This window comes from Gymnogyps californianus, chromosome 8 (assembly GCF_018139145.2).
Source record: "Gymnogyps californianus isolate 813 chromosome 8, ASM1813914v2, whole genome shotgun sequence".
NCBI classification, from domain to species: domain Eukaryota; kingdom Metazoa; phylum Chordata; class Aves; order Accipitriformes; family Cathartidae; genus Gymnogyps; species Gymnogyps californianus.
In genome coordinates, this window is record NC_059478.1 from 5,948,345 (window position 1) to 5,966,470 (window position 18,126).

General features: G+C 39.1%; 1 protein-coding gene across 1 annotated transcript in view; it reads left to right on the top strand.

Moving 5' to 3' along the window:
* The window catches only part of CEP350 (centrosomal protein 350), a 64,636-nt gene that overhangs the window by 15,501 nt on the left and 31,009 nt on the right, over positions 1 to 18,126 (top strand). The window contains exons 6-14 of the mRNA XM_050901449.1: positions 1,516 to 2,132; positions 2,665 to 2,775; positions 6,567 to 6,680; positions 9,768 to 9,911; positions 10,743 to 11,398; positions 12,074 to 12,195; positions 13,732 to 14,795; positions 16,129 to 16,282; positions 17,498 to 17,661. Of these exons, the coding sequence (XP_050757406.1) occupies positions 1,516 to 2,132; positions 2,665 to 2,775; positions 6,567 to 6,680; positions 9,768 to 9,911; positions 10,743 to 11,398; positions 12,074 to 12,195; positions 13,732 to 14,795; positions 16,129 to 16,282; positions 17,498 to 17,661 (3,146 nt within the window). The remainder of the gene's footprint in view (positions 1 to 1,515; positions 2,133 to 2,664; positions 2,776 to 6,566; positions 6,681 to 9,767; positions 9,912 to 10,742; positions 11,399 to 12,073; positions 12,196 to 13,731; positions 14,796 to 16,128; positions 16,283 to 17,497; positions 17,662 to 18,126) is intronic.

Consider the following 18,126-nt stretch of genomic DNA (forward strand, 5'->3'; position numbering starts at 1 on the left):
GAATAGCTTGGTTGGGTTGGTGATAGTTTTTTACTGGATTCTAACACATACTTTGCATTTTTTTCTAAGTGTTCTCCCAGTGAAGTCAAATTGCTGTTGACTGATTGGAGTGGAGTTGGGACAGTGGTATTTTTTTTAATTCCACTACATCTCTATTAATAATTGTTACCCTAACATCTAAGTTTTGGTCTCCTTTTCCATTTCTTGTGTCAGCTGTGAGATTCTTCTCCTTCCTGGTTGCATGGGAGGCTGATTTGGATCAGTTGTGTAATCTTGGGTCAGTTTTGTTAATTGAACAGCTCTGTTGTCTACCCTATCTGGAATAACTTACATCAGTTATTTGTTTTAAAAACATGTAGTAAATTTAACAGACTTCAGGGAAAAGAGGAAAATGAGAGCAGCTAGATTCATGCCATTATATCCAATTGAAAAGAATAGCTTTCTTACAGTAAGAAGACTGTGTGGCATCGGGGGGATTAATTTGGGGATTAACATCAGAGCTGCTACGTTAACACACTACTCCTTCTCTGAGAACAGCCTGTAGTCAATGCTTGAAGTGTGCATAGGAAAACAAAACCAGAATAATGGATAGAACAATCTGTGTATGTGTATATTTATATACACTTTTGGTGAAATTCTGTGCTATTAAACGACTCAACTTTTATGTTGATTGGTAATGATTACTACACTATATAAAAGGAGTGTGCTACTAGAGAAAGAGAGGTAGACAATTTCACAAGTACAATGTTATGACCTGGCTTAAATGAGTTTTTTTTTAAACATACTTGCTGAAGAAGCAAGCCAGGTGGCTTAGGTGCTGGATTTTCACATCTTCAGCCCCTCGTGGGTAAAAATATTAAATACATTTTTGTCCTAACAACGTGTGTACCATGAGTCTATTCAAATATAGAGTCTGTTTTTCTGTGAAAAAATCGTTTGTTAAATTTCTAAGCTCTCAGTAAGCTTTACATTTGTTGCAATACAGCCAGTTCACTCTGAAGTTCACCAGGGGCTTGCCTTTTTAATGCTCAAATACAGGGCAGGGTTTTTTGGTGTGATTTATTTGTTTTCTCAGCTAATGAATGTGCTGTCGAAGAGCTGTGCATGTGTGCATTGCTCTGTTTTAGAGAACATATATTAATTATACTTCTCTTAATTTTTACACTTGGTTTTTTATTTAAAGCTTTTCTAAATTGAAGGGCAACATCACTGCTTGCTGATTTTCTATATGCCCTAATTTCAGCTCTTCAACTTTAGATACATCTAGAGTCCTGTTCAAACAGAGAGTGCAGAAAGTGAAATTTTGAACAGAAACCTCTTTTGGTTTCGTGTGACTTGCATTATTAAATGTGTGGTGATCAAACTTGAAAAGAACTTGCCTTTAAAGTGCAGACAAGGTATAGGAAGTAATTCTTTTAATTAATGAACATGCTGATTGCTGGGTTGGAAGGTCCTACAGTTGTATTTCTGATGGTGGCTTTTTTTTTTTTTTTTTTTTTCCTTCTGTTACATCAGGGATACATATACTGCTCTGTCTTATCACAGTTCTGGCCAACTTGAGGCCAAGCAACTGCTCTCTAGTTTGGACTTCAGCGAAGCAGAAGGGAAGACTGAAATAACAGGCCGTATGATACATGACAGAGATGAGCGGGATCTACACAGCAGAGATTTTGAAAGCCCATGTTCTTCTGCTGCAGATGAGACTGTTGTTAGGTATTTGAATGACCGACCAGCAATTGATGCCTTGCAGAATAATGAGGCATTTCTTAAGGTTGCAACACCTCCAAGATTGGAAGAGGAAAAAACTAGTGGCTCCAGAGGAGATGTGAGCAGCACTAAAACTCCTCAGAGTAACACATCCCAGGACAGTGAACTGAAAGTGTCTTCACCTTCTGCCACGAGTACTTCTAGTGCTCACAGGCTGGAAATCTTGAAGCGGCGGCAGCATGATGCTAAGTTGGAGAAACTGAAGGAGCGGATTCGAAAGCAGTGGGAGCATTCTGAAGAGCTAGGTGGCAGAGGGCAGCGCTCGGGATGTGCTGAGCAACCTGTCGTGATCACAAATGTGGAGAATGCAGTGACTCCCAAAGTCAGGAAAGTGGCAGCTGCACCTGCTGCTCCATCATACAGAGGTACGGAGATGCAGGATCCCTCCCTGTTGGTTATATGTGGTGAAGGAGCGGAGTTCAATTCATTGAGCAACATGTCACAGCATGGACATGACTCATGGCTGTGTTTGGGCAATATGGGACTGGATGGAATGGTTTGATCACAGATATGGACAAGAAAGAAAAGAAATTCTTGCCAGTTTACAGAAGTGTGGATTCTTTTGAAATTCTTCCTGTCTGTTCTTACAAATTATTATTAAAAAAGAAGCTCACTGTATTAGTGTTTGGGTTTATTTCAATACGGTTTTTTTATGGTCCCAGGGCTTAGTAACATTGTATTGATTGAGAAAGCCTTTCACAATTTTAATTATCTTTTCTTTACCCAGTCAGCTGTTTTTCAACTGTGAGCAAGTGGCAGAATGGTATATTGCTTGCTTCTAATTTAGCATTAAAAATTCAAGTGGTTCCTTTCTTACTTGGCAGTTTCCCACCCCTTCCACCTTGAAAAAGCTTTATTTACATTTTATACAGTTATTTTAAACTTGTTTACTTTCAGGTTTCAATCCTGCTGAAACAAAGATTCGCACTCCAGATGGAAAGATCTGGCATGAGGAAGAATTTCACATTAGTCGGGAGCTGTATAGGGATATAGCTCTCCAGTTAACAGGTGAGACACAAACTGAATTGATTAACCCACACAACCTTCTCTAAGAGGCAGAGAAATACATTTTGTACAAGTCTACAAAGTCATGGAAACAAAAAATTGGAGCAATGAGTGTTAAATATACTGTACTTCTCTCCACAGGAGGAGTAACTTGTTGAACACTAAAATGAATAAAAATCCTTCTCCCCATCCTCTCATTAAAATACTTTTAATAGAAAAACGATACCGACAAGGATCAAATGATGGGAAAAAAGTCTTCATTAGAACAATTTTTGTTTAATTTTGTAACTTCTTTATACATGTTTGCATGACTGAATGCAATTTCCTGTTTAAAAGGACAAAACCAAACCACTTTTGGTTTTGATGAAACTTATAATATGTCATGGGAACAATTTAGATTTTTTTTTTTTTTTTGCCATTTTTAACACTGTTAAAGTGGTATGTGCACCATATACACTATGTTGAAGCCTGAATTCTGCTTTGTTCAATATGGTGTTAATAAATTGTCGGTCCTGAAGCTGCTGTGGGAATTGTTAGTGGTTTAGTTGGAACGTATAGGTAGCTAAAGGGGAGATGGGAGGTATCTGCTGTGGAAAGTCTCTGGGAATACTTATTTTAAAATGGAGTAGGTAGCCTTCAGTAAAGAGGTATGCCTTCAGCTGTGTGTGATGATGAGTTTATATGGCATTAGGTTGGTTTAATATCTCTGAATTTGTAGAACTTTATTGCTTTATATTAGAATTATCCAAGTCTTGAAGTTCTTGGAGAAATTTGTGTCCCAGAGATTTGTACACATGGACTTTTTTAGAGGTCTTCTCTGGATTCCATGAGGAGGGGGAGAACAGGTAGACCAGAAGATTTAAGAAACCTTTTAAATAATCTAGATTTTATTTCCTCTACAAGTCTTTTACCTTCAGTATTGTAAGACTTGGATAGGATATGGGAGGGGAGACGGTAAGTTTGCAGCGGCAAATTAACAGAACATTACCTTTGGGGTTTATTCCACATGAAGGTATAGGAGGGAATGTTGAACGCTAAAAGCTTAGAAAACTGTTACTCATTCCTCTTTGCTTAATGGTCTTTTGAAAAACATTAGATACTGTTGCAAAATGACACCACAGGAAAAAAAGATCTTTTTTGGGTGATGAGCTCATTTAGCAACACAGAATCCTCATGCTTAAAACTATGAGCAAAGATGATAAAAAAATGCTGTATATTTGCTTGACAGTTACGCTGCTAAAAGACCAAAACGGTAATACATGCTTTATGTTTTCAAATGTACTGCTCCAAGACCCAGTCTTTATTAATTTTTCACTCTGGAAAACTGTAGTACCATTGGCAGCTCTTTTCCCTGGGTGATCTAGGGGAGGATGCCCAAGTGTGCTTGTTGATTTACTAGGCTGGTTACAGTGGAGCGCTGTAAGGTTGAATTGCTTTTGACTGACTGGGTTGGGGGAGGGGGAAGAGATCAGATGGATAAAAAGGAAGGGAATGGAAAATAAAATCCTCTGAGAACCTCTAGTTTTGCAGCTTAAGAGTTTGCATATTAAAAATAACTTTTCTCATTGGTCAAAACATTTAAGACCGGAGGAGAATGCAATGAGATTGTAAACCTGTAGGTGTCTTTGTATGTTGATAGTGTAGTGGCTGGTATGGAAATTATTAGACTTCAGTTTTCTTTTGCTTGTACGGCTTGACAAGGTACTGAGGAATTTTTCTGGAATCACTCATAAAAAAAGTTTAGAAAGAAGAGCTGCTGCTTTTCAGTAAAATTGTTTTGCAAATATTCTATTCAGCATCAGTCCATGAAAGTAATGCCAGATTTCTAAAGACTTTTAATCTACACTAGCATTTATTTTTTTAGTTTTGACAAGCATAATATAAATGATTCATGAGCTCTTTATAGAAATCCAAATTTTTGAAAAGTTTCGTTGAAGAGGTCCAATTAAAAGGCATTTGGATCATGTGTTTGGTGGACTTCTGTCTACAAAAGGAAGGAGCTGCGTGTGTGTTCATCCATGCTCCTGTCCTGATGCCATATGTAGAACAGCTGTCGTGGAACATGTCTTCTTTCTGACCTGAAAAGATTATATTGAATAGCTGATTCCAAGTAATCAAATGCTGGTGCTGCACATAATATATACTGTAAATGTATTTTTAGGTTGTTGGATTATCTATCCATGTGTGAATTCTGTATTAAAGTTACAGCATGTGGAGTTTTGGGTGTGTACAGCCAGTTGTATCAAAACTGTTCCGTGCTCTCTAGTGCTAAAATAAGCTGTAAGATCTCTAATATCTACAGAAGTTCTTTACTGCAACAAATTTTTTACATGTAAGCGTAGACCATACAGAATGTCTTTATCTTTGTTTAGCAATTAGGCTAAAGGATATTGTATGGACCCCAAGTAATTCTGTCTTAAAGATGTCCAGGATTTGCTGTACTAGAACAGAATTGCTGTAATATGAATAGAGTGAGTGGGCAGCAGCCTGCAGTTTCCTGGTATCAGGAAGGAACTGTTTGTCACTGAAAGAGGTGAGGAGGCAAGCTAGATTTCTGCAAATGCAGTCACTGAGGCCTCTGGTACTTGATGCATTGATTCTTACTTCCTTGCACTTGTTGTCAGCCTCAAAGACGACTGGAAAATTTGTAAGGAAAGGACATTAAGAGGAAGAAAGACTCTTAAAATTCCATTCCCGCATCCTTTCATATGACTTGTTGTTCTGTCTCTGGTAATTCCTATGGGCATCCATCAGAGAGTGGATTCAGCTGAAATTAGAGGCTGTAAAAGTTAGTATTGGCATCTAAATAAAGCTTCAGATCTGTCCATGGAGAGGGTTGCATCCTGGTTGTTTTAGGTTATCTGATCCCATTCTTTATAGAAGAGGAACAAGAAGACAGTGGTAATAGTGGCCATGGAGTTCCTTATCTACGGTTCACTTTTGGGATTAAGAAAAGAGCATCTTCAAGGCATGTCAGCTAAAGTGCTTTAACAAGTCTTTGAAAATGTCCAGTGTAGACTGCTGAGACTGAATATACAGCTTGCCTGTCCTTGAGCAATGCTTGTCTCTGCTTTGTACCTTAGGCAGCTGGGAAGCCCACTTAGTGGGGTGGTGATTGAGCCACATCTCAGGTTTCCTTTTTGTTCTTTGCCCTAATGTGAAAACATGGTAAAATATGACTTTATCTTTGGTAAGTGTTTCTGGCATCTCTAAAGCCTAAAACCTAATTGTGTCGTAAATGACGGCTTAGGTGATACAGAATAGTTCTGCATCACTGGGTGAATTCTGCGACAAGTTTTGCAGACAGTAGAGCACACGGGTATCCTGTCTGTCATGCTCCAGCATGGAGGCAACGAGTGAATGTGCTGTCATGCGTTAATGTGGAAGCAGCAGCCCTTGTATTTCAGGAGTGAAGGAACTACATGTTCTCGTGGAACATTAATACTGTAAAATGTAATATCTATAGTAGAAGAGAACCAACAATTGTTCCTGTCAAACTGTCAACATTTCTTTTAAAATTGAAAATGAACTTTGTAAAGATCTATTATGGCGTTGCTGTGGCTTCGCTGCATGCCAGTGCATAGGTAAACAGCGCTTGATTCAAAATTTTCATGCTATGAGGACTTCAAAATGCTGGACTGGGAGTAATTGATCTCAATATATAATCTGGGAGAGTCAGTGAATTTTATTGTGTTTCTCTGTGTTCCGGTTTTTCAAGGTAAACGTTAAAGCAAGCTTGTTATTCTATGTTTTTTCCTGTGGGATATCACTTAACAGCTTTTGGTTTCTTTTAGAGGATTCAACAGTGAAAGGAAAACCTAGTGAGAGAAACAAAGAGAAAAAAGCAACCAGACCAGTGCGGAAAGTGCAAAAACTGACACGGTTGTCAAGTCCAGAGTCCAAACAAGGTGACTAGCTCTACTGTAGAGGGAAGACTGTCGCGTGTCCTTCAGAGATGAGTTTCGTCTCAAGAAATAAAGAAAAATTAAAGCATATTGCTTTCAAAGCCTTCTCAGATGTGCAACAGTGCTGTTGTAGTGTGTTTGTAGACTGTATGCTGCATTGGGGATGTGTATGTTTTTGTTGTTGGTTGGTTGGCTGTGTGTGCTTTTTTTGGTTTATTTTAATTTTCTGCCTTTCCACTTGCCGTGTGCACCTTATGGAAACTGCGAAGAGTGTGTGTTTCTTGGGGGGGGGGGGGGGGCGGGGGCGGGCAGGTATCCTCAGGTATCTGTCAGGCCAGCACAGACAAGGAGTAGCAATAGCTCTGTTCTGGATCCTGCTTCTGTTTTGCTTGTGTTGAAGCTTGGTTAGTGCCTGACCTACAGCTCAGTGAATAATGCTGAGAGGAGGAATGGAGATGATACTAAAATCAGTGCCAGCGGGACTTGCCACGTTGTCCTTCTCTGTGAGGAGGGGCTGCAGTGAAAGCTATTCTCTTGTATGATTTCTCAACGGGGAAGCAGAGAACAGGATGACCTTCTGGCTCTTCTCTGGCTGTTGTTCTTCTACGTCCTGTGTCAAGTTGTTGCTGTCCTGCACCCTCAGTTCTGGTTTGACCCATTTCTGGCTTTTTCAGTTAGTGAAAGAATGTAAAAACACATTCCCTGACAAGTCTTACAAATCTTGATATTTATAAAGGAATGTTTGGTTTTTTTTTTTACCAATTAAGAATTTTTTATTTTCACTGTTGTCTGACATTTCCACTGTCTTTTAAATAAAATCAAAGTATTTGGAGAAGATGATGTGGGCAGGTTACTGTAGAGCAGTGCCTTATAGTAGAAAAATGAAATTAACTACATGTGGAATTCTGTCAGTGCTTCTTAGTTTTCCAGTAATGTTAATCTTTGATGTTGTGTGTAGCAAAAGAATTAGGAAGACTTCCACATCTGCTTCGTATTTGGTTTTAATTTTTGTACAAAGTAAGTAGTTATGACTGCAATCACACTACAGAGCAATTTTTTTTTTTCTTTAAATACATGCGAGGTTAGGTGTCTCTTGCACCTTTTAAGGTTTTGTATTTCTCCTTATGTACAGTGACCCATAATCGGTAAACACTTTGTTGAAGAAAAAAAGCTGCTTTAAAAAATTATTACAAAGGGTTTTTTCGAGGGTGAATGTGCACTTCTGCGTGCTGTAAATCATGAAGTTGCATGTGAAAAAGTGAGTGATATGTATGGGTTTGCTCCTTCCTGTGCTGATCAATTCATACTTAAGGAACTGTACTAAACTAACTTACATATTTGTGACAGTTCCAAGTGAGGGAGGAGCACAGAGATTGCTGCAAGTTTTAATGGCAGTGGCTATTCTCTGTAATGGATTAATTGTGAGGAGAATGATGGCCTGAAATCCCTAGAAGATAAGAACCAGATCTAAGTGGCATATCCGTGATGGTCCATCCTCCTCCAGTCTTAGCAATAAGAAACTGCTTAACGTAGCCAAGGCTATAAATAGCCACAGCTCATGTTCTGCTCTGTTAGTATGTTTTAGTTCAGACAGCTGACTTGAAATGGAAGATGAGACTTTACACTGCCTTTTTAAATGCACACAGAAGTAATTGAGAACAGTGAGTTTGGCAAGAGAACCCCTTTGCCTGATACGTCTGTTTCAAAGAGGCTTGTAGTGACATGTTTCAAGTGACAGATTTATAAAATACTTGGATAATTTACAATGCAAGCAAGGATTACGGTTAGTAAATGAATGAATAGTGGGCTACAGGCTTCTGACTGAACAGGTTTCCTCCTTCTGGTTTAAAATAACAAAAAGAAAAGAAAGGAGGGGTGGGAACTGAGGACTGGGGTTGCCAAAACACTGTTGGTCTGCTGTCCTGGATTTCACTTGAAGTTGCTTTGGTACCGTGTCTTCAAAGTCCTGTTGGGCCCAGAGTACAGTCCCTTTTTGTTTGGCTGTGTTGTTTTCATGCTGCAGTGTCTGGGTTTGTTTAGACAGTGCTGTCAGAGGTAGAACCTGAAATTGAATGGTTGGAAATCAACTGCAAATTGTGTATTCAAGTTAGGTACTTTTCTAGCAATAAAATACTGCTAAATGGTCTGAATTAGGTTATTAATAACTTTCTTTTTTATATGATGCTTTTCTCCAAAGCTCTTTAAGGTCATTACTTCAAAAAAATTAATAATTATATTGGAAGTTAGTGGGATGAAAGATGAGTTGAATAAACCTAGCATTTAATCTAACCAATATTAGGTAAAGATGCCACTGTACCCAGGTTTTTATAATTTAATTATATGTAGGATGATAAAACAATACTAATACCATTTTGATTGGGTTTCTGTCACCTGCAAGGTAATCTGTTCTCTAAGTATCAACTAACAGGGTTATATCTTAACTATTTTCAGTCATGGTACAGAAATCCCAGCTAGAGGACAATGAGTTGGTATTGGCGTAGAACAACTGCTGCTCAGTATTTTTTAACCTCTCACAAGACACCTGTCTCAACAATTAATTATCTGTAAAAAATCTCTAAAGTTTTGGGGTGGTTTTTTCCTAGAATATCAGCTAATATTCTTTTAATATGAAGATGAATCGGTTTTTATCTCCTGCCTTTATTTTTGTTCTTATTATTACAACATTTTAGGTTCTTTTATCTTTTTTCTTATTTAAGTGGAGTTGAACAGCTTCTTCTTAGATGTCTACAAATATTTTCCCTCTCCCCCAGTGACCTTTGCTTACACATTTTAGACCTGTATAACCCTTTTTTCTTTTTCACATCAGTTTTTGTAGGGCTTTAATGTGCTACAGTATGTTTTGGGTTTTTACATTGTGTTATATGTAGGCACGAAGCACTGATAGTTGCGATTCAGCTGTTGTGTGTCTTCACAGTACATCACTGTTATGACTGTTTGCGTAACTGCAGCCGTACCACTTATGCAGAACTAAATGGTATAGAAGAGATTAACAGTTGCAATAAATACTTCTTTTTGATACGTTGGCAAATCCATCTAGTGCTTGACTTTTATTTATTACTTATTGTGCAGGTGGAAACTATGTAATAAGTGCATCCTCCTGGCGGGAGGGACAAAAGCTAGTAAAAAAGATACTGGGTCCAGCTCCCAGAATAGAACAGGACAGAAGAGCTGTATCTAGTGACAGAACAGGACGAGAGCGAGCTGCCAAGTCTGGTAAGTTGTACTTTTATCACTGGACTTTTTTCATTTTACTTAATTTATTATATAACACTGGATGTCTGCAGAATAAAGCAGACTTTTGAGATAGAATGTAATCAGTTTCTTACTAAAAGAACTCCTATTTTTAACGTGGGATTCAAGGGGGGAGAATTTTGCTCATATCCATGGTTGGATGGATGCATAACCTCTCTTCCTGGGTGGATTATGAACTTTTCGTGGTGTCATGGGAAGCCTGCCCTGCACATGTGACTTGAGAGGCAGTACATGCTGCGAAGGTGCTCAGGAGCTCTGCAAAAGATGGGAAATAGGTTGCAACCAAAAAAACGGATTACCTGCAGTCTGTCTTTGCCGCTTGAAGCTAGTGGGGAAAGGAATGGCTAGCAGTGGTCCACAGGCCAGATGAATTTTCCAAATGTGCTGCATATAATACGTAAGCTATGGTTGGGCATCCCTGTTTTACAGGAATTCTGGTTCTTCCCGATACTACGTAACGTCATCTGTGTGCATCATAAATCTTCATTGATTCCTCCACCAGCCCTTTTCAGAATTTATCCAGAATCTCAGACAGGGCGAGTAAGGGATGGTGGTAGCTGCTGTGCTTCTTATGCCTGTGAGGTGGTGAGGCTGGTAAGAATATAAAGGGTGTGAGCTCAGTCTAAGCAAAGGCAGCTATATTCAGACTATGACACTGGATGAAGCAAAAGCACGTTTACAGTGAGATCTGCACTCCTCCCTCATCCTCGCTTTTGCAGCTGTTTCAGTGATTGCATGTAATTTCCCAAATTTTATTTTTACCTGAAATATTTGACAAGTCTTATTCTTTAGCAGGCTGTATTGGAAGGACAGGTTCAGATTCTAGACTGGATGTTACCCGTAAAACCTCTTCAAGAAGTTCTGAAAGGTCAAGAAGTAAAGTGCGGTCTGAGAATAATCTGAAGAAACTGGAAGCTGCTCTTCCAGATGATAACCAAGAAGATCATACCTCTGTAAATAAGGACTTCCTGCCCGTGGAGATACGTGGAATTCTTGATGACTTGCAGTTGGATTCCATGAGTACAAAGCAAGAGAAAGATGTGGAAAAGCAGAATCAGAAATCTGTTTTGCCTACTCAAAGTGCCAGGAGCCACAGTCCAACGAAAAGGAAACCGGACAAGACAGCTGCCAGTGAGGAGCCTCAGGTGATATCTAAGAAACGTCACTATGATACGGATGAAGTTCGTCAGTACATCATCAGGCAGCAAGAGGAGAGGAAGAAGAAGCAGAATGAAGAGAAGAAGGCACAAAAGGAGGCAACAGAACAGAAGAACAAAAGGCTCCAAGAGCTCTACAGAAAGCAGAAGGAGGCTTTTACTAAAGTGAAGAATGTGCCGCCTCCTGAGCCTTCAGCAGCCAAACGGTTACAGGAAACCTATTCTAAACTATTGCTGGAACATACATTTTTAGAAGAGCCACCTCAGCTGCCTACGGTGCAGGAAACACAGGTATAGCTGATTCACTAACTTAATGTGTTGCAGTTGTTTGCAGGAATAGGAGGTCATATGTTTAGGAAGGTCATGACTTGTCCTGGTCTGGTTATCAGTTAAGAAAAAGGATACAACGAAAACTGTGTAGCTTTTGCTTAAATGTAGTGGTTTTGATCTGGAGCATCCTTGCTAGTGGCTGCTTTTCAGCACAGCAAGGCCTACTAGAAAGGTGAATGGAAATCGTCTTTCTATTATAAATAGAAGCAAATTCTGGATATTAGCTAACAGCAGCTATAAAGGTTGGCTCTTAAGAAAACTGTAAACATCAGTCAAACCATGAATTGAAGAGCTTTGTCTGAAGTTGCTTTCAGTCAGTGGACAAACTTCCTTAGCAGTGAGTTAAATAAGTTTACTAATCACAAACTGAATTTGAAAGAAGATTAATATATGGTAAAAGACTAATACCAAGTTGATGTGTTTGGCTGAACTAGTTTGGTATGTAAGCAAAGCTTTTTCCCCAGTACATTCTCCTGAGACAAAAACATAATGTCTTGTGTTTTTAAGTCTGTGTGTGGTAGGAAAGATGTGATACTACACTGAGAAATGTAAGCCTTTTCAATTTTAATGAGATGGGAGCTTCTAAACTCCTGCAGACTTTTGAAAATGCATTTTTCTGGTTGTCTTCATTTCTAGTCCAGACCTGGTTATCAACCATCTGGGGAATCCGACAAAGAAAACAAGGCTCAAGAGCGTCCTCCTAGTGCATCTTCGAGTAGTGACATGTCGCTTTCAGAACCGCAGCAGCCGCTACTGAGGTGAGCCATTGTGGGCCTTTTGAGAGAGAGGAAAATACGCTAGTTTTCACCTCTGAGAGGTGAAAATAGACTAGGCTCTTAAGTTCGTGTTCTAGGGAGAGTAATTGTCTTTATGGCAATTATAACATTTCCTCGCAGTAAAGAGGAAGCTGATGCAGGAAAGCATATGAAAATTTTGGCTATGGGTATTTAGTGAGTCTGTAAATAAATAAAGTGAATGGTGGTTGCTGTTAATCTTTTGCTGACATCAAGGGGATGTGCATTTCATATTGGGAGACTATATTTCCTCTGCCATTGCTGTCGGGCAAGAGAGGCTGGTCATATGAATACGTCTGTTGATTTTTTGTATTTCATTTGTTCAATGTTTCTATTTAATCTATTATCTTGGATTCAGGCCTTTAGTTACTGTCTCTAAAGTACCAAAAACCTTTGCTTCTGCTTGGAACTAGCCTTTCCCTGTTTCCTTTCATGCTGCTTTCCCCATTTTTAATTGTTCAGTGTATTATCAGTTTTTCTTGCTGTAAGTCAAGGTGCCTAACCAAACACTTAAATATAAGGAACTAAAAATCATAAAGTTTCTCGCATATCCTTAATATCCTGTTGTGCAAGTGTGTCTTCATTTTTAATTACCTAGTGGATGTCTGCTTCTTAAATATATACTTGCTTCATTATCTGTACCTTAACTTGGTCAAATCCACGCTGACTTTGTAAATTCAATGAGACCTCTTTCCTTTCTGGAAAATTTCGAGGAAGCACGAGGAATGCTATGTAGTACTGTGTATAGAATAGGCTGCTAAACCATATGGTAGTAAATATTGTTGGTCTAACATCGTAAGGAAAAAATGTCAGTACTAGTAGCAGGGGAGAGATGAGACTTAAAGGGCTGCATAAGTTATTTGGAGAACCTCATAGTAAGCAGAGAAGCAGTTATTTTGTGAGGGACTTTCCAGATTTCCTAGTATTCAGAATATGTGCAATTGATATTAGTGAAGGAAGGTCTCTACAGAACTCCTGTCATGCAAATGGGAGCTATCTGGAAATAAAAAAGATGCTTACAGAACTTTAAACATCCTTGTATTTCCAGTCCTCCTTTTCTCTAAGTGTTCTTCATGCCTACCCTAAGTGACAGCCCCAGTGAAACATGGGCTGGGTTCAACTGGAGGGGGAAGGCTGGGGCTAAGAAATTCCAAGGAAAAAAAAAAAAAGACGTTTCTTTCCTTTTGAAGTCAGGAGACTTTTGGAAAAGACTTACTGCTGATGATGAAAACACTCAGCTTGTTACAACTCTAAAACACATGGTACACCATAAACAGCATTTGAAATGTGGAAGGTGCTGTGTTGCTTGGTTGTTGAGGGTTTTTTTGTTTGTTTTTCTTTAAATAACATTCTGTAACTGTTTACTGTCCCAATCCCTGCCCCTCTGATTCCACCAAAAAGTATTTCTTCCTGAAGAATAAATTTGTGGCAATGATACTTTCATCTAAAACAACAGTACTTGTATAAGTCATCAGCTTAAGTGTTGACTTTTCATTTCAGGAGCGATTTGATGGAGCCTCCATGGGTACAGCCAGACAGGTTGAGCCCAAGAGTCCAGCTCTCTCATCCGCAAGCTCTCACGGGCTCAAATGGAGGCCCTTGCTCCCAACACTGGAGTCTAGAGCAGATGGACCTTTTGTCAAAGGAGTGTGACGCGATGTTGGCAGGCAGGAGGAGCCATGCTGCACCCGTGGGATCGCTGACCTTGATGCCTCAGTCATACCTGAGTTCACCTGCTGCACAGCAAAATCTCTTAGTAAAACCTACTGCTAATCAATATAAGAGCAAATTAGATCGGATTGAGGCTTTGAAAGCTACAGCTGCTTCCCTTTCTAGCAGGATTGAAAGCGAAGCCAAAAAGTTGGCTGGGGCTGGTATCAATTATGGTACCATGTGGAACTCAGACCATGAATTTATGCAAGAAAACCAGGATGATGGGCGGTGGGCAAAGGCTGTGAGTCCTCCTGTGAGAGAGGAAAATGAAGATGCTTTTTCAGCCAGAATTCAAAAAATGTTGGGTACCTGTGTGTCTCATACAGCCTTTGATGACAGTCTTCCTGGGGTAGGCAACCTTAGTGAATTTAAAAAGCTCCCCGAGACGATCAGGCCTCATACTGCTGCAGTCAGCCTTGGAATGAGGTCCCCTGCTGCTAACAGGCATGAGGGGATACTAGGACATTTATCTAAGAGACAGACTGACTCCCCGGGACGTGAAAACCAGGCTTACGCTCCGAATAAAGCTGTAATTCCTCACGAGTCCAGCATCGACTCCATCAGCGAAGGGCCTCTCCTGAGTGACGGAAGCCTCTCTGAAGAGGAAGGAGGCCAGCACAAACAGTTGCCACTGAAGATGCTGGAGACATTAAAAGAGAAGGATTTCTGCATTCGGGAGAGGAATGCTTTTGAGCCCATAAAGGAGTTTCAGAAAGAAGCTGAGAAGTATTTGCCACTTTTCACTCAGACGAGTGGCGCACACAGCAAGGGGCCATGGGAGGAACTGGCGAAGGGAAGTCCCCACAGTGTCATCAACATCTTTGCGAAAAGTTATCAGCTTCATGGAAAAGGTAACAATGGAAAAATTTCTCGAAGCTCTTGTGAATTACTATTTTCCCAGTTTTACTACTCCATACGCTTTATACTTCATGGATAAGGAATGTGCTTTTAGATTTCTGAAACATGAATCTGTGTAAGGCTTTCTCACTTTACTTTTGGATGATAAATTATTTCCCCTACCTTCTTTTGCCGCCTTGTCTAAGGAAAGAAAGATGGAAACCCCCCCCACACACTTTTGGGCTGGAAGAAGATTATTTTTGTATTAGATTGCTCTGTATTTCTAGATCAGTAACTAATTCATATGCTGGGTTACGTGTATTAAGGACACCCATTGTTATGGAATTGTGAATGTGAAGTTTACATTTATTGAATCCAAAATTGCATACTAAGTCTAAATTGCCCAGAGTGCATTTGGAAATGGTTCTCTCCACCATGGAGACCCTCTGGATTGGAATGTGCGTCCTCCTACTATATATGCACTCCAGATCTTCTGTAATAATACATCATTCCTGTTTCAGTTAAGGCAGAAAGATGAAATTCATTCTTTATGCAGCACTTCATGGCATAAACATGAGTGCTTGCATATATCCTGAGTTCTTGCTGTGCAAGAATAATATAGCTTTACTGTATTATTAGAAGCATGTAGCTTCAGTGGATGAATGATGTGGACTTTCCTTTTGCATCTTTGCTCATATGAGTTACTCGATAGTATCTCAAAGTAGCGCAACAATTAAAACTCTGGTAACAATATTTGATTTTGAGAAGGTAAGGTTTTAGTATATCAGTACGGAAAGTCTCTTGCTTAAACGATCCCATTTCAAGTGTTAGTGTCTTATGGCATGCTTTACAAGTGTCTCATGCAGGATGCTTCTTTTGGTTTTCATTTTTTGTACAAATTTATTCTTCATTTATGAGTACTGTTTCTCTTGCCTTGAGTTCCTCATTTTGAAGAGGAATGTTTTCTGAGAAGTTGATTTTTATCTTGTAGTTTTTCTTGATTCTTTTTTCCTTCATTTTATTTCCCTTAAAGATGATTGCGTTTAAATTTTCTGCAGATGGCTCTACTCTCAAGCACTGTGCTCTTCAAGAATGTTTTAGCTGGAGTGTGTTAATGAAGTAGAGTATTCAATAATTTACAAAAAGAGGAAGACTGTGCTTGTTATGTTGTGTTAAAACTGCCATGGGACGGCTATACTGTTGTTTTCCTGACGTTTTTGTGTTTGAAAGGAAGTCTTTGTAACTCGTGGTTGGGAACATTTAAATTCCTGAAGCTTTATTGCCTGTTTGGTGCTCATTTGCATTTGGTATCATTTTTGTCTTTTCCCTTCTTTGTCCACACTTTAGTGTTTGATGAAAGGTCGAGTGGAGGGTCTGCCCTTCTGCGCCCTTTACTCCCTGCCATGAGCCCTCCAGAGAGCGTGGTTTCTTACGAAGATGATTTTGCCTCGTCGCAGGGAAGTGGCACTTTAACAGACAAAAAGATTGCACGTGACCTCAGGTAAATGTGTGTTAGACTTCTTGTAAAAATCAAAATGCGGAATTCAACAGAAAATAGTTAATGCAAAATTTGTTTCGTAATATGCTGGATATCTTTTCTGTTATGCTGTATTGTAATAGTAGTCAAAGTGATGAGGTATTTCCTTAGGACTTTGCAGTTAATATAGCAACCAGCATGGTTAAGACATAAAGATTAGAGTCGAGGATTCCTGTTCTCTGTCTAGTTTTTGTTCTTCTTTAGTCTGACAGGTAGCTTTAGGCAAGGTTCCCTTTGTAGTCAGGTGCAAATTAGTTCTCCAACTTGTGTGGCTGCTATAATGCTCAATTGGTTAGTCTTTGTGATTTAGAAAAAAGAAAAGATATTTGAAAGAGTTAAAATACCTTCAGTACTTCAAAATTTTATAAAAAGCCTATAATTGCTTCCAGTGAGGGTTCAGTAATGCTTAGTAATGGATACATAAATTGTCTGTAAGAACTTTTAAAACCTTTTGTTCAGACTAAAATTTGAAGACTGTAAATCCTAGGCTCTCCATGTTACTACTGAATTCATGTGGCTTCCTGAATTTCCGAAGACCCCTTTTTTGTAATGAGGTGTATTTACATCTTTTAGACACCTTGGGGAAGGCCACAAGTATTGTGTTTATATTGGTGGTACTTCACCTCAGAAGAGAGGAAGGTAAAAGGCACTTTGCACACTGCAAATGTTGGCTGCAAAAAATGTCTTCTTTCTGATTAAAATTCTTGATAGGTCTTCTGTTGGTATTATTTAGTATATGATGCATTACCCCCTTATTTGCAAATCTTTTGTAATCCTTTATTGAAAATCACTCATATTTCTGTCAATTTATTGATGATATCTGTATGCCCAGAGATTATCTAAAATGCAGTCATATTTGGAGTCGTTCTTATGTTGTTCAAGTCTGTAGTCAAATAGCTCTTAAGAGTTAGCATTGGAAAGGATGGTTGTTACCCATCTTTTACTGTTTCATATTATCAGAAGTATGTTTCAATATGTTCAATATCATGTCAAACTTCCTACTGTTTTAGCTGTCATAGTTTTTAATCTCAAAATCAATGCTTTTCAAGATGGGCTAATTATAATTAGTGCAGTTTTAGCCATCTGTCTCTAATTTAAAGTGTGGTGGATTTCTTGTGCACAGTGTAATGCGGGAGTTAGAAGTCCTTAGTTAATCACTGTCAATGTGCTCCTTTTTAGTGTTGCTGGCAGCAGTAATTCAAGCATTCAGGAAGAAGTTCCTACTAGGAAGTCTCCCCATGAACCTCGATCTGTAGAGCTTGCTTCTCAGCATTCGTCTGGTCCACGGTCTGCAGCATCTTCTCGCTCATCTGCTTCCTCTAAAAAGAGAGGGAAAAAGGAACGTAAGTGCAGTACTTGACTGTAGGGTATTTTTTTTTTTGAAGGAGGTTTTAGGGTTTTCTTGTTATGAAAACTGCAGTCTTTCTACATATCTAGAAAGTGTAATCTAATGCTAATAGGAGGATTTATTTATTCCTCCAGTGATTCCTTCCTAAATTCTTTTTGACTCTGATTATTCTCAGACCGTAAAATGCAGTCATCTGAAATTAAGTAGGCAAGAGGTTAACAGTATTGAAAATGTTTCCTTTCCTAAACCAGCCTTCTAACAAATTACTTAATTTTAATATCGTGTGGGAACTATCCTCAGATTCTGTACTGAGGAAATTCCAATAGGCTGCTGAGAAATCTGAGTTGTGGCCACATTTATGAAGGTGACAAGTTTGCCTGTATATGCTTCATCTTTGGATCACAGACAGTTTTCCTAGTGCACAAATTAATAAATACGGTTCTTCCTGCAGTAACTTGTA